A 23345-nucleotide genomic window follows, 5' to 3' on the forward strand; every position below is an offset into this window, starting at 1 on the left:
GTTTCATGACCAGGATGAAAACCACACAGTTCCTCCTGAATCCGAGGTTCCACTGGAGAGGGCCCCCTCTACAGTGTGATCCCACGACAGTTGGAACACACCCTCCGGTCCCCCTTCTTAAAGAGAGGGACCACCACCCCGGTTTGCCAATCCAGAGGTACCGCCCTCGATGTCCACGCGATGCTGCAGAATCTTGTCAACCAAGACAGCCCCAAAGCATCCAGAGCCTTAAGGAACTCCGGGTGGATCTCATCCACCCCTGGGGCCTTGCCGCCAAGGAGCTTTTTAACTACCCGGCAACCTCAGCCCCAGAAATAGGAGAGCCCACCACAGATTCCCCAGGCATTGCTTCCTCATAGGAAGACGTGTTGGTGGGATTGAGGAGGTCTTCGAAGTATTCCTTACACCTATCCACAACATCCGCAGTTGAGGTCAGCAGAACACCATCCGCACCATACACGGTGTTGACAGTGCACTGTTTCCCCTTCCTGAGGCGGCAGATGGTGGTCCAGAATCGCTTCGAAGCCATCCGGAAGTTGTTTTCCATGGCTTCCCCGAACTCCTCCCATGTCCGAGTTTTTGCCTCCGCGACCGCTAAAGCTGCACACCGCTTGGCCTGTCGGTACCTGTCCACTGCCTCCGGAGTCCTATGAGCCAAAATAACCCGATAGGACTCTTTCTTCAGCTTGACGGCATCCCTCACCGCTGGTGTCCACCAACAGGTCTAGGATTAACGCCCTGACAGGCACCAACTACCTTGCGGCCACAGCTCCAATCAGCCGCCTCGACAATGGTCCACTCGGACTCAATGTCCAGGACCCTCCTCGTGACATGTTCAAAGTTCTTCCAGAGGTGGGAATTGAAACTCTCTCTGACAGGAGACTCTGCCAGACGTTCGCAGCAGAGCCTCACAATGCGTTAGGGCCTGCCAGGTCTGTCCGGCATCATCCCCCACCATCGCAGCCAACTCACCACCAGGTGGTGATCGGTAGAAAGCTTAGCCCCTCTCTTCACCCGAGTGTCCTAAACATGAGGCCGCAAATCCGATGACACAACTACAAAGTCAATCATGGAACTGCGGCCTAGGGTGTCCTGGTGCCAAGTGCACATATGGACACCCTTATGTTTGAACATGGTGTTTGTTACGGACAAACTGTGACAAGCACAAAAGTCCAATAACAAAACACCACTCGGGTTCAGATCCGGGCGGCCATTCTTCCAAATCACGCCTCTCCAGCTTTCACTGTGTTTCTTATTATGTAAATGTTATATTTGTATCAACATGTGATAGCAGGGACCCTGCCATTCAAAACTAGGCTGCTACATTACTAATGATTAATGTAACTATAGCTGAAAAAATAATACAATAGCAATAGAAGAGACTATTTAACCCTGAACACCATGGAGTTCATGTAGGCTTAATGATGCAGTTACATTTTTATATCAACTATCACAGACAGAAACTCTTCATTTAACATCATGTCCTTTTTTGCTGCTTCAACACAGCTCAATTAACACAGAAAAAGGTCAAGTGAAATAACAGACGGACAGGGCTTTGCTGTCATAACACACACACACACACACATGCGCTCTGAATACGCACTCCGATTGGCTCTTTTCGCTCTGAATACGCACTGCTGATTGGCTGTTACCGGTTTGCGTGTAACCAATCAGATGGTTTTGTGAGTGGGACAATGCTGTGTGTTGTGTACAGACAGACACAGAGGCAGAACGGAGCGGAGCAGCTTGTTAAGACTTTAGCATAAACGGCTACTTAATATGTTTGTGTGGAAACACGTTCGGTACACCACCGAACTGGACCGAAACCCCTGTACTGAAATGATTCAATACAAATACACGTACCGTTACACCCCTAATATACACACACACACACACATATATATATATATATATATATATATATATATATTAGGGACGGCGTGGCGCAGTGGGAGAGTGGCCGTGCGCAACCCAAGGGTCCCTGGTTCAAATCCCACCTAGCACCAACCTCGTCACGTCCGTTGTGTCCTGAGCAAGACACTTCACCCTTGCTCCTGATGGGTGCTGGTTGGCGCCTTGCATGGCAGCTCCCTCCATCAGTGTGTGAATGTGTGTGTGAATGGGTAAATGTGGAAGTAGTGTCAAAGCGCTTTGAGTACATTGAAGGTAGAAAAGCGCTATACAAGTACAACCCATTTATATGTATATATATATACACACACACACACACACACACACACATATATATATATATATTAGGGCTGCAAATCTTTGGGTGTCCCACGATTAGATTCTATATCGAATCTTGGGGTCGTGATTCGATTATATATCGATTTTTTTGATTCAACGCGATTCTTGATTCAAAAACGATATTTTTCCGATTCAAAACGATTCTGTATTCATTCAATACAAAGGATTTTAGCAGGATCCACCCCAGTCTGCTGACATGCTAGCAGATTGCAATAATGTAAATTTGTTTTAACTATTAAACGAACCAAAAATACGACTTATTTTATCTTTGTGAAAACATTGGACACAGTGTGTTGTCAAGCTTATGAGATGCAATGCAAGTGTAAGCCACTGTGACACTATTGTTCTTTTTTTAATTTTTTTTTTATAAATGTCTAATGATAATGTCAATGAATGCTTTTAATCACTGCTATGCTGAAATTATAACTTATATTGATACTGTTGTTGATAATATTCATTTTTGTTTCACTACTTTTGGTTTGTTCTGTGTCTGTTTGTGTTTCCTCAATGTTTATTGCAGTTCTGAGTGTTGCTGGGTCAGGTTTGGTTTTGGAATTGGATTGCAATGTTGTGGTATTGCTGTGTATTGTTTTTTTGGATTGATAAAAAAAAAAAAAAAAAAAAAAAAAGAGAATCGATTCTGAATCGCACAACGTGAGAATCGCGATTCGTATTCAAATCCTTTTTTTCCCCACACCCCTAATATATATATATATATATATATATACATACACACACATTTACCACATTTGCATTTGTTTACAAAGCAGAAGAGAATTTATTTTCAGGACACCTTTACAGTTTTCACAACATTTGACCTAATTTCTCATTTTCCATGACTGGAAAATTGATTAAACTTTTTCCAGTATTTTCAAGGACTTGTGAGAACCCAATGTCATGCTTTTATTCTTAAAGCTGAACAGGAATTCAGTGTGTAAATGCTTCACAAGACAGTTAGTTATGTTGTTGCTGCTTGATGATAATTACGTTAATATTACTACAACACAATATTTTTCATAACAATTATCGATTTGACTCTCACTTTTAATGTCGACATAAGCGGCCAACCACATCTGATAACAGATAAGTAAAAAGAAGAATAGTGTGGACCTGGATTTTATGAGTTGTCAACATAAGCGAGACCAAGTTAAGCAGATTCCAGTGAAGCAAAAATTATGAAAATTATTATTCTTTGTATCATAAAATATAATTACATTACCTGGCTGCCTTGAGGGACTCGTCCTCAGTCATGGTGGCTGAAAGAAAGTCTTTTAAGGTGCAAGTGTTCTCCATCCATTCAATGAGACCAATTCTGTAAATATATAGGAAACATTATTTATTTACTATAATTATCATGTTTAATAAATATACAGTTTAACTAGAAATGTATTATTATAGACCAACATAATGTATTCCACCAGGCATCTTCCAATTTTTACACTACTTCATGTACATAGCGACCACTCAGTGGAAAAAGCAAAAGTGACCACTATATTCAGGCTAGCAGCAATTTTGAATATGCGGCCATCAATAGCAATGATACATTTTTTATCTTTGCTTTTTGCAGACAGGCGACATAACTTATTAATAATACACACGTAAAAGAGTAGAAAAGCAGACCAGGGCTGCAGCTATGGATTATTTTAGTCATCAAATTATCTATTCATTAGTGTGTTAAAATAATCGAGTGATTGGATAGAACACACTTTATAGCCTTAATGTGTGTTTTAGGTAAAATAGTTGAAATAAAAATGTTTATGCTTGCCATAGCATTCATTGTGATTTCCTACAAATGCAGATCATCACCATTGAAATTGCACTTTAACATGTGTGCATTGATAACAATAATAATGATCAATACTGGAGAGATCAGATTGATATTATTTTCCTAAAATTATCTTTAGTTGTTTTAGTTAATGTTTACAAAGTCAGAGAATAATTCCTTAGACATATGGGGACTTTGAAGGCAAAAACCAAAGGATTTAAAAGAATAGAAGATAGCCGTTTTAACTGTTGTTTATTTAATTTGTCTACTATTGACTTTGTTTTGCTCAAACAATTTTAAGTCACAAAGAAAAATTATGAACTAGTTTAAACATTGTGTTGATATTGTTACACTGTTACAATGTCAATAGCAATCATTATCCATCCAGCCATCCATCTTCCTCCGCTTATCCGAGGTCGGGTCGCGGGGGCAGCAGCCTAAGCAGGGAAGCCCAGACTTCCCTCTCCCCAGCCACTTCGTTCAACTCTTCCCGGGGGATCCCGAGGCGTTCCCAGGCCAGCCGGGAGACATAGTCTTCCCAACGTGTCCTGGGTCTTCCCTGTGGCCTCCTACCAGTTGGACGTGCCCTAAACACCTCCCTAGGGAGGCGTCCGGGTGGTATCCTGACCAGATGCCCGAGCCACCTCATCTGGCTCCTCTCGATGTGGAGGAGCAGCGGCTTTACTTTGAGCTCCTTTCGGATGGCAGAGCTTCTCACCCTAAGGGAGAGCCCCGCCACCCGGCGGACAAAACTCATTTCGGCTGCTTGAACCCGTGATCTTATCTTTTCGGTCATGACCCAAAGCTCATGACCAAAAGTGAGGATGGGAACGTAGATCACATCGGTAAATTGAGAGCTTTGCCTTCCGGCTCAGCTCCTTCTTCACCACAACAGATCGATACAGCGTCCGCATTACTGAAGACGCCGCACCGATCCGCTCTTCCCCCACTCGTGAACAAGACTCCTACAGTTGTGATCAAAATTATTCAACCCCCACACAATTTTGGTGTTTTAGCAAGTTGGACATTTATTCCCTATTTTGTTTATAGTCATATCAAATAAAGATGCATTAAATAGACAAATGCAACTTGAATTACAACATTATATTTTGTAACATACCAAACAGTGTCATTTCTCTTAATATCTCATTGACAAAATGATTCAACCCCTTGAAGATCAACTCTTAAGAACAGAATTTGAATAAGGTATTTCCAATCAGGTGTTGAAAACACCTGTAGATGTGATTAGAACCATAACGAGCAACAATTAAACTGATTGAAACAGACTGTGACGCTCAGCTTCTTGTAGATGGTCAATGGTGTATTTGCAACATGGTGAAGTCCAGGGAGTGGTCAAAGAAGTCAAGAGAGGAGGTAATTTCTCTTCATAAGAAAGGATATGGATATAAGAAAAAAGCAAAGACATTACATATTCCAAGAGACACAGTTGGGAGCATAATTCGCAAGTTTAAAGCTAAAGGCACAGTGGAAACTCTACCTGGGCGTGGTAGAAAGAGGATGTTATGTGCAACTGCTTGAAGCGTACAGCGGCGAAAAACCCCCGGGTAACAGCTGAGGAACTACAACAGGACATTGCAGAGGGGGGAACGCAGGTCTCCTCCCAGACAATAAGGCGCGCACTACGGGATGAAGGCCTCAATGCCAGAACTCCCAGGCGCAGCCCACTTTTGCTTACCAGGCACAGGGGAAAAAAAATAATCTGGACAAACCCCAAAGGTTTGGGGAAACTGTTCTATGGAGTGATGAGACAAAACTGGAACTCTTTGGGCCTATGAATCAACGTTATGTTTGGAGGAGAAAAACTGAAGCTTACAAAGAGAAGAACACCTTTCCTACTGTTAAGCATGGTGGGGGGTCAATCATGCTCTGGGGCTGTTTCTCTGCCTCAGGTACCGGGAATCTCCAGCGCGTTCAAGGCATTATGAATTCTATTTCCTACCAGGATATATTAGCTGCAAATGTCATGAAGTCAGTGACGAAGCTGAGGCTTGGGAGACCTTGGACCTTCCAACAGGACAACGATCCCAAGCATACCTCCAAATCGACATCAGAGTGGTTGCAGAAGAAGGGCTGGAAGACTTTGGAGTGGCCTTCAAAGTAACCAGACCTAAATCCTATAGAAAACCTGTGGTAGGACTTGAAGAAGGCAGTTGCAGCACGCAAGCCCAAGAATATGAATGAACTGAAAGCCTTTGCCCAAGAGGAATGGGCTAAAATACCTGTAGATGGTTGCAAGAAGCTTGTGTCCGGTTATGTATCACGTTTGAAGGATGTAATTACTGCCAAAGGGTGTTCTACTAAGTACTAAAGATGCATGTAACTAGGGGGTTGAATCATTTTGTCAATGAGATATTAAGAAAAATGTCCTTTTTTGGTATTTTGTAAAAATACAGTGTTACAATTTAAGTTGCATTTGTCTATTTGACACATCTTTATTTGATATGACTACAAACAAAATACGGAATAAATGTCCAACTTGCTAAAACACCAAAATTGTGTGAGGGTTGAATAATTTTGATCACAACTGTAGGTACTTGAACTCCTCCACTTGAGGTAGGGTCTCCTCCCCAACCCGGAGATGGCACTCCACCCTTTTCCGGGCGAGAACCATGGACTCGGACTTGGAGGTGCTGATTCTCATTCCGGTCGTTTCACATTCGGCTTCGAACCGATCCAGTGAGAGCTGAAGATCCCGGCCAGATGAATCCATCAGGACCACATCATCTGCAAAAAGCAGAGACCTAATCCTGCGGCCACCAAACCGGAACCCCTCAATGCCTTGACTGCGCCTAGAAATTCTGTCCATAAAAGTTATGAACAGAATCGGTGACAAAGGACAGCCTTGGTGGAGTCCAACCTTCACTGGAAACGTGTCTGACTTACTGCCAGCAATGCGGACCAAGCTCTGACACTGATCATACAGGGAGCGTACCGCCACAATAAGACAGTCCGATACCCCATACTCTCTGAGCAATCCCCACAGGACTTCCCGAGGGACACGGTCGAATGCCTTCTGCCTTCTCCAAGTCCACAAAGCACATGTAGACTGGTTGGGCACCCTCAAGAACCCTGCCGAGGATATAGAGCTGGTCCACAGTTCCACGACCAGGACGAAAACCACACTGTTCCTCCTGAATCCGAGGTTTGACTATCCGGCGTATCCTCCTCTCCAGTACACCTGAATAAACCTTACCGGGATCAATCATTATGAATACAATAAAAAAATTACCTTGTGTTTATGGGGATGACTTGGTAGGTTCTGAGCTGCAAACCTCGGCGAGCGCAGGCGGCGTCACGACTCAGCAAAAGGTTCATGACGGCAAAAAGCTGTTCAATGCGCTGGTCCTGACGAAGGTCCTCGCCGCCCTTTACCAGGAAAGGGTGGTCGCGCTCGTCATCTCCACGGATGATCAGACGTTTAGGACGGCGAATGGATAACATCACCTTTACCTACAGGAAACACATTTACAATGGAATAACGTTGTAAACATTGAAATTGAATTCAATCATTTTTAGTTGTTATTTGAAGAGGTTATTGTTCAATGTGATTTTAGAATTTAGTTTACATTGATTGAGTGTTTTTAATGGTTGTGTTGACATTTCCTTTCCTTTGTGCCTTGGTAGCTGAGGGGATTATAATCAGAGGAAGGTTACATTTGAAAAAAAAATGCATTTAATATAGTTTTCTCTTGGTCCCTATTTTCGATTGTTCATAATAAACATTGATAATTAAGCATATTGACCGATATAAAACACTTATATGTATAAAATACATGTTTTATATAATGATATACTGTTATATATACTATTATATAATAATATAAAACAGTTTTTAGCTGTATCGTCCAGCCTTTGGCCTACTAGCACATAGGTATGAAACTCAAGACCCACTATGTCCTTTAATGCAGAAGTTGGGAAAGGTGGCAATAAATACTGATAAAGTTGAGGAATGCTCATCAAACACTTATTTGGAACATTCCACATGTGTGCAGGCTAAGTGGGAACAGGTGGGTGCTATGATCGGGTATAAAAACAGCTTCCCAAAAAATGCTCAGTCATTCACAAAAAAGGATGGGGCGAGGTACACCCCTTTGTCCATAACTGCGTGAGCAAATAGTCAAACAGTTTAAGAACAACGTTTCTCAAAGTGCAATTGTAAGAAACATCTACGGTCCATAATATCATCAAAAGGTTCAGAGAATCTGGAGAAATCACTCCACGTAAGCGGCATGGCGGGAAACCAACAATGAATGACCGTGACCTTCGATCCCTAAGACGGCACTGTATCAAAAACCGACATCAATCTCTAAAGGATATAACCACATGGGCTCAGGAACACTTCAGAAAACCACTGTCACTAAATACAGTTTGTCGCTACATCTGTAAATGCAAGTTAAAGCTCTACTATGCAAAACGAAAGCCATTTATCAACAACATCCGGAAACGCCTCCGGCTTCTCTGGGCCCGAGATCATCTAAGATGGATTGATGCAAAGTGGAAAAGTGTTCTGTTGTCTGACGAGTACACATTTCAAATTGATTTTGGAAATATTTGACTTTGTGTCATCCGGACCAAAGGAAAAGCTAACCATCCAGACTGTCATCGACGCAAAGTTCAAAATCCAGCATCTGTGATGGTATGGGGGTGCATTAGTGCCCAAGGCATGGGTAACTTACACATCTGTGAAGGCATCATTAATGCTGAAAGGTACATACAGGTTTTGGAACAACATATGCTGCCATCTAAGCGCCGTCTTTTTCATGGACGTCACTGCCTATTTCAGCAAGACAATGCCAAGCCACATTCAGCACGTGTTACAACAGCGTGGCTTCGTAAAAAAAGAGTGCTGGTACTTTCCTGGCTCGCCTGCAGTCCAGACCTGTCTCCCATTGAAATTGTGTGGCGCATTATGAAACGTAGAATACGACAGCTGAGACCCCGGACTGTTGAACAACTGAAGCACTACATAAAACAAGAATGGGAAAAATTCCACTTTCAAAGCTTCAACAATTAGTTGCCTCGGTTCCCAAACGTTTATTGAGTGTTGTTAGAAGAAAAATTGATGTAACACAGTGGTGAACATGCCCTTTCCTAACTACTTTGGCATGTGTTGCAGCCATGAAATTCTAAGTTAAATATTATTTGCAAAAAAAAAAAAAGTTTATGAGTTTAAACATCAAATAGGTTGTCTTTGTGGTGCATTCATTTAAATATGGGTTGAAAAGGATTTGCTAATTATTGTATTCCGTCTATCTAACACAATTTCCCTACTCATATGGAAACAGGGTTTTTATGTGGTTCGCCACTTTATTTAAGTGGTCCACCATATTATTTTATCTGGTCCGTCACATTATTTTAAATTGCCTGCCACATTATTTTATGTGGTCCACCACATTATTTTTTGTGGTCCATCACATAAATTTAAGTGGCCCGCCACATTATTTTATGTGGTTTGCCACATTATTTTATGTGGTTCGTCAAATTATTTTATCTGTTCCGCCATGTTATTTTATGTGGGCCACCACGTTATTCAAAGTTGTCCGTCACATAATTTTAGGTGGTCCGCCATATCATTTATCTGGCCCTCCACATTATTTTATGTGGCCCGTCACATCTTTATTTTATCTGTGCTGTCACATTATTCTAGTGGTGAGTATCTTTATTTTATCTGGGCTTTCGCATTATTTTATTTGGTCCGTCACACTATTTTTTGTGGCCTCCATATTATTTGATGCGGTCCGTCACATTATTTAATGTGGTCCGCCACAATTATTTATGTGGTGAGCCACATTACTTGAAATGGCCCGCCACGTCATTTATTTCTCCTGCAAGAGGCGAGAATTAACTTACTAACACTTTAAGAGTGCATGTATTTGTTCTTTCAATTTTTACAGAATAATTTACAACACGCAATTGCTTGTTTTACATTGTAATATTATCTGATCATGAAACAAGATGTTCCAAGCATTTTTGGTTATTAAAAACGGTAAAAAGTAAATGGATTATACTTGAATAGCGCTTTTCTACCATCAAGGTACTCCAGGCGCTTTGACACTATTTTTACATTCACCCATTCACACACACATTTAAATACTGATGGCAGGAGCTGTCATGCAAGGCCCTAACCACGACCCATCAGGAGCAAAGGTGAAGTGTCTTGCTCAAGCCACGCTGTATTTAAATAACCTAAACATCTGCTTGTCACCATGACTTAAATTTTAAAACCAAGTTTGCATCATTTTGTTAGTTAAAAAAAAAAAAAAAAAAAAAAAAAAAAAAATCATTAAAAATCGTACATTTGTGTTAGAAGGAAAATATAGCCGTCTGTTTCCATAAATTAACTGTTACAAGCGACACCTTGCGAGTAGCCATAATTACGATGTGGCCCTCGTCATTTAATGACGCCGTGCTGCTCACAAGTGCATCCACCATATTGGAGTAAAGAATATTTGACCTTTTGTCTTCCTTTTTTACAATTTACCATTCTACCTTAGTTTTACATCATGGTGGAAGTTTTCTTTGTTTGCTGTTTAGCAATAAATATCTCATTCTTACCTGACCAACCCTGACAAAGATATTAGCAGCAGCATAGCCACCAAAGCTAAATATTGCCTCTGCGCACCTTTTCTGGTTTGAATACGTACCCTCTCGTCAAAGCCAGTTATTTTGGTGTGATATTCCGGCAAAGGTTTGGCTCTGCCGTCATACTGACCTAAAGACAAACAAATTAATTGTTTGCCACAATACCATAGTATCAATCTCAGGAAATCACATCATTATGTTGCATAATTTTTGTATTTGGTATTTTACTGACCAGGGATCTCCAGCTCGTTCCTGAACGCGTCTGCCTGGAAAGCACTCAGCCAGGGAGAATACTCCTTCAGGTTCCCAGGTTCCTTCTGGGTTCCTTTCTGCATAGATGCGATTAACTCATCCACCTTACTCAAAAAGCTTCTGTCTCTCCTTTTTGCAAACAGCTGGGTGCCATTTTCTCCCAGCAATCTCTGCACATCTTTAGCAAATTTCTGTGCAACAAATAACACAATGATTACATTTAGAAATGGCAGCTTGTTATTCTGAGGCTTGACCCATCACTGATATATACATTTGGGATGCAAGAAACATCATGGACCCAGATTTCCCTCGCCCGGACGCGGGTCACCGGGGCCCCCCTCTGGAGCCAGGCCCGGAGGTGGGGCACGATGGCGAGCGCCTGGTGGCCGGGCCTGTTCCCATGGGGCCCGGCCGGGCACAGCCCGAAGAGGCAACGTGGGTCACCCCTCCAATGGGCTCACCACCCATAGCAGGGGCCATAGAGGTCGGGTGCATTGTGAGCTGGGCGACAGCCGAAGGCAGGGCACTTGGTGGTCCGATCCTCGGCTACAGAAGCTAGCTCTTGGGACGTGGAACGTCACGTCACTGGGGGGGAAAGAGCCTGAGCTAGTGCGCGAAGTCGAGAAATTCCGGCTGGATATAGTCGGACTCACTTCGACGCACAGCAAGGGCTCTGGAACCACTTCTCTCGAGAGGGATTGGACCCTCTTCCACTCTGGCGTTGCCGGCAGTGAGAGGCGACGGGCTGGGGTGGCAATTCTTGTTTTCCCCCCGGCTCAAAGCCTGTACGTTGGAGTTCAACCCGGTGGACGAAAGGGTAGCCTCCCTCCGCCTTCGGGTGGGGGGACGGGTCCTGACTGTTGTTTGTGCTTATGCACCAAACAGCAGTTCAGAGTACCCACCCTTTTTGGGAACGCTCGAGGGAGTACTGGAAAGTGCTCCCCCGGGTGATTCCCTTGTCCTACTGGGAGACTTCAACGCTCACGTTGGCAACGACAGTGAAACCTGGAGAGGCGTGATTGGGAAGAATGGCCGCCCGGATCTGAACCCGAGTGGTGTTTTGTTATTGGACTTTTGTGCTCGTCACAGTATGTCCATAACAAACACCATGTTCAAACATAAGGGTGTCCATATGTGCACTTGGCACCAGGACACCCTAGGCCGCAGTTCCATGATCGACTTTGTAGTTGTGTCATCGGATTTGCGGCCTCATGTTATGGACACTCGGGTGAAGAGAGGGGCGGAGCTTTCTACCGATCACCACCTGGTGGTGAGTTGGCTGCGATGGTGGGGAGGATGCCGGACAGACCTGGCAGGCCCAAACGCATTGTGAGGGTCTGCTGGGAACGTCTGGCAGAGTCTCCTGTCAGACAAAGTTTCAATTCCCACCTCCGGAAGAACTTTGAACATGTCACGAGGGAGGTGCTGGACATTGAGTCCGAGTGGACCATGTTCCGCACCTCTATTGTCGAGGCGGCAGATCGGAGCTGTGGCCGCAAGGTAGTTGGTGCCTGTCGGGGCGGCAATCCTAAAACCCCTTGGTGGACACCAGCGGTGAGGGATGCCGTCAAGCTGAAGAAGGAGTCCTATCGGGTCCTTTTGGCTCATAGGACTCCGGAGGCAGTGGACAGGTACCGACAGGCCAAGCGGTGTGCAGCTTCAGCGGTCGCGGAGGCAAAAACTCGGACATGGGAAGAGTTCGGGGAAGCCATGGAAAACGACTTCCGGACGGCTTCGAAGCGATTCTGGACCACCGTCCGCCGCCTCAGGAAGGGGAAACAGTGCACTATCAACACCGTGTATGGTGCGGATGGTGTTCTGCTGACCTCGACTGCGGATGTTGTGGATAGGTGGAAGGAATACTTCGAAGACCTCCTCAATCCCACCAACACGTCTTCCTATGAGGAAGCAGTGCCTGGGGAATCTGTGGTGGACTCACCTATTTCTGGGGCTGAGGTCGCTGAGGTAGTTAAAAAGCTCCTCGGTGGCAAGGCCCCAGGGGTGGACGAGATCCGCCCGGAGTGGAACTGTGGACCAGCTCTATACTCTCGGCAGGGTTCTTGAGGGTGCATGGGAGTTTGCCCAACCAGTCTACATGTGCTTTGTGGACTTGGAGAAGGCATTCGACCGTGTCCCTCGGGAAGTCCTGTGGGGAGTGCTCAGAGAGTATGGGGTATCGGACTGTCTTATTGTGGCGGTCCGTTCCCTGTACGATCAGTGCCAGAGCTTGGTCCGCATTGCCGGCAGTAAGTCGAACACATTTCCAGTGAGGGTTGGACTCCGCAAAGGCTGTCCTTTGTCACCGATTCTGTTCATAACTTTTATAGACAGAATTTCTAGGCGCAGTCAAGGCGTTGAGGGGTTCCGGTTTGGTAACCGCAGGATTAGGTCTCTGCTTTTTGCAGATGATGTGGTCCTGATGGCTTCATCTGACCGGGATCTTCAGCTCTCGCTGGATCGGTTCGCAGTCGAGTGTGAAGCGACTGGAATGAGAATCAGCACCTCCAAGTCCGAGTCCATGGTTCTCGCCCGGAAAAGAGTGGAGTGCCATCTCCGGGTTGGGGAGGAGACCCTGCCCCAAGTGAAGGAGTTCAAGTACCTAGGAGTCTTGTTCACGAGTGAGGGAAGAGTGGATCGTGAGATCGACAGGCGGATCGGTGCGGCGTCTTCAGTAATGCGGACGTTGTACCGGTCCGTTGTGGTGAAGAAGGAGCTGAGCCGGAAGGCAAAGCTCTCAATTTACCGGTCGATCTACGTTCCCATCCTCACCTATGGTCATGAGCTTTGGGTCATGACCGAAAGGATAAGATCACGGGTACAAGCGGCCGAAATGAGTTTCCTCCGCTGTGTGGCGGGGCTCTCCCTTAGAGATAGAGTGAGAAGCTCTGCCATCCGGGAGGAACTCAAAGTAAAGCCGCTGCTCCTCCACATCGAGAGGAGCCAGATGAGGTGGTTCGGGCATCTGGTCAGGATGCCACCCGAACGCCTCCCTAGGGAGGTGTTTAGGGCACGTCCAACCGGTAGGAGGCCACGGGGAAGACCCAGGACACGTTGGGAAGACTATGTCTCCCGGCTGGCCTGGGAACGCCTCGGGATCCCCCGGGAAGACCTAGACGAAGTGGCTGGGGAGAGGGAAGTCTGGGTTTCCCTGCTTAGGCTGTTGCCCCCGCGACCCGACCTCGGATAAGCGGAAGATGATGGATGGATGGATGGATGGGATGCAAATACACTAGCATATAGTTTGTAAAGAAGGTAAAGAAATAAATGACAAACCTGGATGAATTTCTTGCGAAATGTCCCATAGCCGTCTTTCGTGCAATCCCCCAATACAGAGTACATCTCGTTGTACATGTTCTTAATTTTTTCTTTGTCCAAGTCGTTTTTTTCCAATTCGTATTTGACATTTTCCCACCAGTTCTACATAAAGCAAATGACAAAACAAAACAGCAATGAAGTCAAAAGAAGAGGTACCAAATGAATAAAAATGTGTTTTTACCTTAAAAATCATATCAGGATTTGTAAGCTGCTGAAGCGCATCCACAAAGTTCTGCACGGCTCCGCCTTTATCCAGCATGCTCTTAATCCTGTTGGTATAAATATTCATCATATACTATATCAGTCATGCTTAGAAAACATGAAGTAGTCAGTTAAAATTTCAATTATGTATAGCACGGACATGTACTTGTTTTCTACTTTTCAGAACTGTAGGCACAAAAAATGTTCTACTTTTTAGACCTGTAGGCACAGTTATTCCTTAATATTGGTTTAAGTGAGAGGAAAACTTGTATACTTACTGCATCCTTTATTCTTTTATACAAAGTTCTCAAAAAAATCATGAAATACAAATGCATAATGATATATGTTGGTTCAGTGCTTGTCATTGTTTTAATTTGTTTTTATGTACTCTGTTGATGAACTAGATGCTGTCCAAATGTTCACTTAATATAACTTTTCTGAAGATTATGTTGAAAAAAAGCTTTATACTATCCATTAAGGATTCAGCTTGAAACATTACACACGCTCCTGAGGAAATTAACTACCTTTAGAGACTTTTACAGAAACCTATATACATCCCAGATTGACCATTCTTTTTCAGATATTGAGACATTTCTTAATAATATTTTTTACCTCAATTAAATACAAGTCAGGTATTGAATTTGGATCTAGCCATTTCAGTAACTAAAATTCACGATGCTCTTCAACAAATGCTAAACAATAAAGCACCAGCGCCTGGTGGGCTCCCTTTGGAGTTCAACAAAATATTCTGGTCACTGCTGGATTTAATATTTACAAAAATGGCTTTAGAGATTAAAGAAAACTAATTCCTACCTCCAAATATAAACTCTGCTGTAATCAGTCTCTTGCTAAAACCTGATAAAGACCCAACACTTTTGTCCAGTTACCGGCCAAACTCCTAATGTTGATCTTAAAATTATCTGCTAAGTATTAGCTCAAAGTTTAGAAAACGTCACTCCATATATAATACATCCTGATCAAACAGGTTTCATCAAAGGGAGACAATTGTCCAACAATGTTCGCAGTCTACTCAATCTGATAGACTATTTTGTTATTCATAATCTAAAAACCGCTGAAGTAATTAACTTTACCTGCTAAAAAAGAGTTTGATAGAGTGAATTAGAATTTTTTTTAGCTACTGGAGACTTATTTACAGCAAGAATAAAGTTGTACACAGTTTTCCAACAGCTTCAGTTAAAACTAACAGCCAAATCTCTCCAAGATTTTCTGCTTATGGAGAGGCATTAGGCAAGGTTGTCCACTTTATCCGTCACAGTTTTCTCTATTTATTGAACCTCTTGCAGCCGCAGTTTGACAACATGCAAATATTAAAGGCATCCATACTGCAACCGTTCATCATTAAATTATCCTTTATGCTGATGATGTATTACTTTTCCGACAAAATCCACATTCTTCTTTTCAAGACACAATCTCACTCATTGATACATTCAGTTCTATTTCAGATTACTCCATCAATATGCCTTGGAAATACCCTCAATGGAAACAGTTTTATCAATGTTAAAGACTTAGTAACACAGTATGCAATAAATCTTTTAAAAAAACCTAGGTTTAGCGGGGGTGAATAATGTAGCCTGGAATAATTAGGGTTGCATGGGATTATGGGTATTTGTTATGTTGTGTTACAGTGCGAATGTTTTCCCGAAATGTGTTTGTCATTCTTTTTTGGTGTGGGTTCACAGTGTGGCGCACATTAGTAAGAGTGTTAAAGTTGTTTATATCACAACCCTCAGTGTAACCTGTATGGCTGTTGAACAAGTATGCCTTGCAATCGCTTGAGGATTGTAATCGAGGGTTCACACAATACGTGAATGGCCGGTACGCACATGCACGCACATAGTGTTGTGTAACAGGTGACACAAATACATGCAGTAGAAGATGTTATGGATATTGCCATCACGGCCCGCCCTCAATGTTGCTGTCCAAGTGAAAATCATAGTATGCATACTCCAGGCAATTTTAAGGAAAGGCATTGATGTCAGAAATCTCCGGGTAAATTCGGGAAGGTCGGCAAGTATACAGCTGAGCCACACCAGAGTGGTCAAAGAGCCGCATGCGGCTCCGGAGGAGCGGGTTGCCGACCCCTGCCCTAGGGGAAACTGGGTAACACAAGGCACACTGACAAAGCTTAACCTAATGTTACTATAACAATCTACAAGGTTAAAACAGTTCGCTTCTCTTTTTTCCTCTCCATTTATCTGCTTTCTTTTGTAATTCAAGTTATCATTATATGTATTGTTGCATTTGAAACAATTATTATTTCCATTGGCATTTGTAGTGCTCCATTTGTGGTGCAATAAGTTAATTGTTATTTCTGTGTTATTAATATTTATTCAACTAACTGCTTCTTTGCTACCACTTTTTGTATCATATTTGTAGAGATCGTATTTGCTGATGTGGTCTCTCTGTCTTATTCCCTCATGTCCCCGCAATTTCCCCCTCTGTCTACCTTTTTTTTTCTTCTTTCTACCCCCTCCTGCTCCGGTCCGGCTGCACCAAACATTGATATAAATCCATTTAATAAAGTCAAATACAAATAAGGCAACAAGAGAAGTATCCCACACTTCTGTACAAAGTAAATCTGTACAGAAAATATGGGCATCTAGATCAACAATACGATTTGCCTGAGTGGCTGGACAGGACAAAAAAAAGACTATGTTGAATAGGGGTATAACGGTACACAAAAATTTCGGTTCGGTGTGTATCTTGGCTTAGAGGTCACGGTTCGGTTCATTTTCGGTACAGTAAGAAAACAACAAAATATAAATGTTTTTGGTTATTTATTATACATATGGAAAAGGCGACCTGGATATATACTTTATTGCGTTCCAAGAGAAAGTCCGACGGGTCATCAATGATTATATATTGATGAAGCAATGGTAAAATAAATATGGCAGAAAATCTGATATACTTTGAGGAACTAATAAAATGAGACCTGCCTGCCACAATGGAACTGTTAGACTCTTGATGAAGTTATCTTAACAGTCTGTAGTGACTAATATTAATAAAGATTTTTATAAAATAACTTGCATTAGCAAGTGCATGTAAATGTGCTTATTACCTGTTGACAAATTCTTGCTGCTGATGTCCAGTCGCTGAGTCCTCAAAGTGAAAACTCTCGCTGCTTATCATAAGAGCGTAAACCAGAGCTTGAGGGTAACATTCAGCTATCTGCTGGATGCAGTGCTGCACAGCCACAGCTTCACGTTTGTCTAAGAGGGCCACCATTTGACTGATCCAACCAATTAGCATCCAGCAGGGGACCAGCGCCAACTAATAAAGCACACAGTTTACAGCATTTATTGTTTTCATGCTTTTTGAAGCATTGACAATACGATACAATTGATTTAAATGACATTCAATTTATACATCGCAAGAAAACACACTTAAGGTCACACATTTCTCTTTAAGTGGAGACAAAAAACTCCTGCAATGAAGGCAGAAAGAAAGACACAAACCTCCTTAGTCATGAGGTCCAGTGTCTCTGAGGGATATAACTCAATTATTTGGAGTAGACGAGGAAACTTTAGACGAGCCTCCTCAGAGTTCAGTCTAAGTGCTTTTAACATGTTGTGCACCACATGAACTGGCAGTGCCAGCAGGTCAGGGAATGAACTTTCTGCAACACAAAAGCTGTTATTCCGACTGTAACGGTAGGAACTGAACAAAATCAAGACAAACTCACTGGTGTCCTCCTGGTCTTGTTGTCGCAGTAGTTTGTCACAGAAATCAGCCAAACACATGTAAGATTCCACAATGCTGCTGCTTTGCACGTCTTGGTGTGTAAAGGTTTGCAGTTCCTCGTCAGCCCTCCTGCTGGCATCACTCAGCAACTCCAGCGCTCGCAACTGTAACCCCACTTCCACTTCCTGCAGGGAAAACAGTTCTCAATCACCTAAATATACCACACTCTTTCAAACATTTGTGCTGAAAGTAAAGTGATGGTCGATATTTATCATAGACTAACACTTTTCTGAATGAGGAAATACTACTAACGCTACATACATATGTTACGTTGTTGAGGATAAATGTAGTCCTTATTTGAAAATATCTAAACTTCATTTGACTATTACTTTACTTTATTTGAAAACGACCCAACTGTATTTGAAAACAACCCTGCTTTATTTGAAAATAACTTAATGTGATATTAACTTTATTTTATGTGAAAATAACTTTAATCTTTTAAAAAAAAATAACAACTTCATTTGAAAATAATTTATTAAAAATACCTATTTTAAAATAATAATAGGATACATTACTGAACTTTATGTGAAAATAATATTTTATGTGAAAATAACTTAATCTGAAAATAACTCAACTTTATTAGAAAATAATTACTTAATGTGAAAATACCTAAATTTGCTTTGAAAAAAACTTTTTGGGAAAATAACTTAATTTTATGTAAAAATAACTAAGCCTTATGTGAAAATAAATCTATTGCAAAATAACAGAAAATAATTACAAGAGACTTTACATAATTTAAATCCGGAAAGCTGATATTTTCATAGCTTCCATCCATCTATCCATTTTCTACCACTTGTCCCTCTCGGAGTCACGGGGGATGCTGGAGCCCATCCCATTTGCACTTGGGCCGAAGGCGTGGTAAAACCTGGAAAGGCTTGTTTTCTATAAATTCATTTACGTAATATGCTACAAACAGTTGAATTGTAACACTTGAGACACTATTAAATTATTACAATTGTTAAGCAAATTCAAATAATAACTTTATTGTCTTTTGTAAATGAGCTAGCTGCATTTCAGACTGCTATTTGGTTGAATGTTATACAATCACATGACTCCTAAATGTTTCCTATACGTCAGTTATGAGTTGATGCGTTCAAATGTTCTTATTGGCTACTGGATGTACCTTCAGATCTTGAACAGGCCAAGGACTTCTTGAAAGTTGAACAACTTTTGCTGCTTTGTCAGCTTGAATCGTTTCCAGAACTGAAGGACTTCTGCTTACAGCTGTGGCCATGATGTGAAAAGATGTTCCTTGGAGGACCTTTTGTTGTCTGAATAGTTCAGATGTTGAACTCTGACAGTCAATCTGGAGGTCCTCTGCAGTGAAAAAATATTTTTACATAATTATTTTGTTAGAGGTATTCTTCATTGAAACAATATTTTAAATAACTTATATATTATTTTGCATCTCTGTACACTTTGAGTACAGATCCAACACTTGGATGACAGCTGCCAAGACACACCAAGAGACCCTGGAAAAAGTCCAAAACCAAGCAATGGGAATCATCACAGGTGCAATGAAATCAACACCAATCAACAAAATGGAATAGGTAACTGGCATCCCTCCTTTACCCAAAAAAAGGGAACAAAATGCCTTGGCAGTCAAAAATGATGGATCCATTCCAGACCACCAACAGTTGTTTTGCCTTAGAAATAAGAAAACTGCAGCGAAAACATCAGGAAAAACTCCCAGACCAGGACATGCCCCATATCCTACAGGAGTGCAGGAACCTCCAGGTGCTGAGGGAGGAGATGTGGCTTAACACAACACCCTGCAGCAAAAACTATGAAGCCGAGTGGATGATCTACAGATAACGGCAATAATAATCCTGATGGCTGGTCTCCAAATGTAACTAGCGGCCACAAAAAGATGAACCAATATTGAGTTCTCCAGCATTAACTCCAAGAACCACATTTCTCATTACAAGACTTTTGAATTAAGATTTGCGCTCTCGCTTACCTAAAAGAGGAACAATCTTCAGCATTACACTGAGTTGCTCCAAAGGGCCCTGTGATTGGCTGCGTTTATGGCTGTAACAGCTATAACTGTGGACCCACTGCAGAAACCACTTCCTCTTGGTTTTGGCATCTCGGTGAAGCTCTTTCAGCAGCTTTGTGGCAACACAAAAGTTATTCTGAAAGCAAGAAATATAATTTAATATGTTACAAATGTGAGCTGTGACATGTAGGAATCATCATTAGCGTGTGGTAGAGGACCTGCTTCCTGGCACTATCAGCCATCTGCAGTTTCATGCTGAACTTGCAGTCGTTCACTAGGGTGCTGACGTCCATGGCGGAGCCATCCACCTCCATGCTATCAGCGTCTCCTTGGCTTTGAAGCTTGTCCCTAATTTTGTCGAGGAAGAAACATCTGGCCAGAACAGATCAAAAGGAATAGGCATTGCTAATTCGGAATGGAATGATACCAAATGAACAAAAAGCATTTTTTTCCCTCACCGTGATGTAATAATATCGTCCCACACGTTCATTGGATCAACTTTAGCATCAGGATAGCGCTCAGTCCATAAAGTGATGATGCGCTTGAGGGACGTCACAGACACTAATGCCCAATCACATGAAATGTTAACTTCCAAAAACAATACTTATTATATTATATAATATACATCACAGCAGAACGCAATTGTTTTGTAAATTTACATGAGACTTTGTTCAGATACATAAGTAGAATGTATAAAAATAAAGCATTCTTTTCAACCACTGCAGTTTGTTGAAATGGTTCCATTTGATTTGTGCATCTTTTACCTCCACCAGGAGATTGTGTGGTTGCCAGCATTCATCTGTCAGTTAGCAACATAACTTAGTTATTTTTTGATTGAACTTTTAAGAAATGTCAATAATGGGACAAGGAATTAGTGATTAGATTTTGGAACTGATTCAGATGATTGTCTGCATTCAAGTTATTAAAACAGATTCTTTATGTTTGGGAGATAAGATTTGGCAGAGTTCTGCCTTCTCTGAGTGTTTATATATTTGTTTTTTCATATGATATTTTATATTCTTATCCAACAGAGCTGCTCCGGGAGGAACTCAAAGTAAAGCCGCTGTTCCTCCACATCGAGAGGAGCCAGATGAGGTGGTTCGGCCATTTGGTCAGGATGCCACCCGAACGCATCCCCAGGGAGGTGTTTAGGGCACGTCCAACCGGTAGGAGGACACGAGAAAGACCCAGGACACGTTGGAAAGACTATGTCTACCCCACTGGCCTGTGAACGCCCGGGAAGAGTGAAGTGAATTGTGAAGAGAATTATATTTATATAGCGCTTTTCTTCTAGTGACTCAAAGCGCTTTACATAGTGAAACTAAATATCTAAGTTACATTTAAACCAGTGTGGGTGGCACTGGGAGCAGGTGGGTAAAGTGTCTTGCCCAAGGACACAACAGCAGTGACTACGATGGCGGAAGCGGGAATCGAACCTGCAACCCTCTAGTTGCCGACACGGTGCTCTACCAACCGAGCTATACCGCCCTGAGAGCTGGAGGAAGTGGTAGGGGGAGAGGGAAGTCTGGGCTTTCCTGCTTAGGCTGCAGCCCCTGCGACCCGACCTCGGATAAGCGGAAGAAGATGGATGAATGGATGGAACAGAGCTGCTGTGATGTATTGCTTTGACGGCGGCGACATACATGCAAAAAATCTCAACAGTTCTTAACAATCAAAACAAAATTATTTTTAAATTGCTGTGTTAAAATCCAGGTCAATATGCTTTTATTTTTATTCTGTGAATGCTTTGATGCTGTGTAACTAGGCATTGGTTATGTAACACACCTCAACATAAACACACCATTCTTAATAAAAATGACTTCTTTGGTTCTCATATTTTATGTAAGTCACCGTCAACTAAAGCAAGAACTTTTTAGCAAAAAGAACAACACAGTGGACCAGGACTCAATAAGTTAGTCCCCGTAAACAAGGTCCTACTGTACTAAAAATTGCAAAGTGTATTGTAAATGTAAGGCAGTAATTCACAACAACTGTGTCGCGGCACATTCGTGTGGTGTGAGTGATACTCAGGTGTGCTGACCGAAAATTACCGGTAGGTAATTTCAGTTAGTCCAAAAATGTAACAGTAACAATTAAGTACTGGATAGATGAAGGTACACATTGTTACATTTAGTGCTGAGAGATTTTGTGATTTAAAATATGGAATATGTAATAAAGGTTATGAACTACATAACGTGTATGGAATCTTCTCACCTTCTCCTCTGATGAACTGCAGGAAGTCCTGGACTTCCGTCAAGGCCTGCACTGATTGCAGGATAGTTAGCCGGCTTTGAGTTAGTAACGTATCCACACTAGCGTAGTTCTAGAAGAAGGAGAAGTAGAATCAGTGCATACTACAGTAATAATTTGTGTTTTTTGGCAACTTGAAAGACCTCCATAAAGAGCTGCATGGCGTAGTCAGAGTAGTATTTTGCACGGTCATAGTCCTCCTGCAGGATGTACAGCAAGCTGAGTTCTTGGCTGTAATGACTCTCCAGCAGCTTTTTATGCTCCTCCACCGTCATGGCTTGGTCGACGAAGCTGAGAAGACTTTGATCCCTCACACCCAGCTGCAGCTGCTTGAGCATGCTCCGGATCATGTGCGGCAGATACATGTCCTGAAAATTCAAAGACACAATCAGTACCTCTATAACACTTCTTTATGCCATAAACTTTTGATCACTCAAACGATAGGAAAGCATGGATGCATTATTACACACAAGCAATGATACTGCATCCCCCAATGCTGCGACGTATGCATCACTTTAAGAAAAAAACTATGTGACTGACACAACTGCTTTGTCGTTAGACTGTGGAGCTGCACAGCAATTTGTTAATTAAAAATAATATATATATTATATTTGCAAAATAATATATATTTTACATTTGTCCCTCGCCACATCACACTTCAAAGTTTGCAGCTACACTCAAAGTTTGCAGCTACATTTAAAAGTACGCATTTTCTACGTACATTTGACCTATATTAAACATTTTCAAGCATTAAAACTACTAAATGAAGAAAAAATATCAATACAAGAGTAATATTAGGCACTAGATTAAACCATACCAATCAGAGCACACTGCTCAGTATTGTGGCCACTGATAGGCTCAGCCTCAGCCAGCATTACCATATTTAATTAAAAGAGTGTAACTATGTGGGTGTTGTTTCATGTCTAAAAGGATCTGATAGTAAAAAAA

General features: G+C 42.2%; 1 protein-coding gene across 1 annotated transcript in view; it reads right to left on the reverse strand.

Moving 5' to 3' along the window:
* The window catches only part of prkdc (protein kinase, DNA-activated, catalytic subunit), a 154511-nt gene that overhangs the window by 13332 nt on the left and 117834 nt on the right, over positions 1 to 23345 (reverse strand). Inside the window, exons 66-80 of the mRNA XM_061922138.1 lie at positions 22541 to 22765; positions 22362 to 22470; positions 20606 to 20708; positions 20366 to 20519; positions 20109 to 20283; positions 19272 to 19465; positions 18090 to 18273; positions 17863 to 18023; positions 17466 to 17677; positions 14367 to 14454; positions 14144 to 14287; positions 10851 to 11061; positions 10681 to 10748; positions 7266 to 7486; positions 3470 to 3562 (exon numbers count right to left, since the gene is read on the reverse strand). Coding sequence (XP_061778122.1) covers positions 3470 to 3562; positions 7266 to 7486; positions 10681 to 10748; positions 10851 to 11061; positions 14144 to 14287; positions 14367 to 14454; positions 17466 to 17677; positions 17863 to 18023; positions 18090 to 18273; positions 19272 to 19465; positions 20109 to 20283; positions 20366 to 20519; positions 20606 to 20708; positions 22362 to 22470; positions 22541 to 22765 — 2342 coding nt within the window. The remainder of the gene's footprint in view (positions 1 to 3469; positions 3563 to 7265; positions 7487 to 10680; positions 10749 to 10850; positions 11062 to 14143; positions 14288 to 14366; positions 14455 to 17465; positions 17678 to 17862; positions 18024 to 18089; positions 18274 to 19271; positions 19466 to 20108; positions 20284 to 20365; positions 20520 to 20605; positions 20709 to 22361; positions 22471 to 22540; positions 22766 to 23345) is intronic.

Source organism: Nerophis ophidion, linkage group LG15 (genome assembly GCF_033978795.1).
Source record: "Nerophis ophidion isolate RoL-2023_Sa linkage group LG15, RoL_Noph_v1.0, whole genome shotgun sequence".
In the NCBI taxonomy this organism is placed as follows: Eukaryota; Metazoa; Chordata; class Actinopteri; order Syngnathiformes; family Syngnathidae; genus Nerophis; species Nerophis ophidion.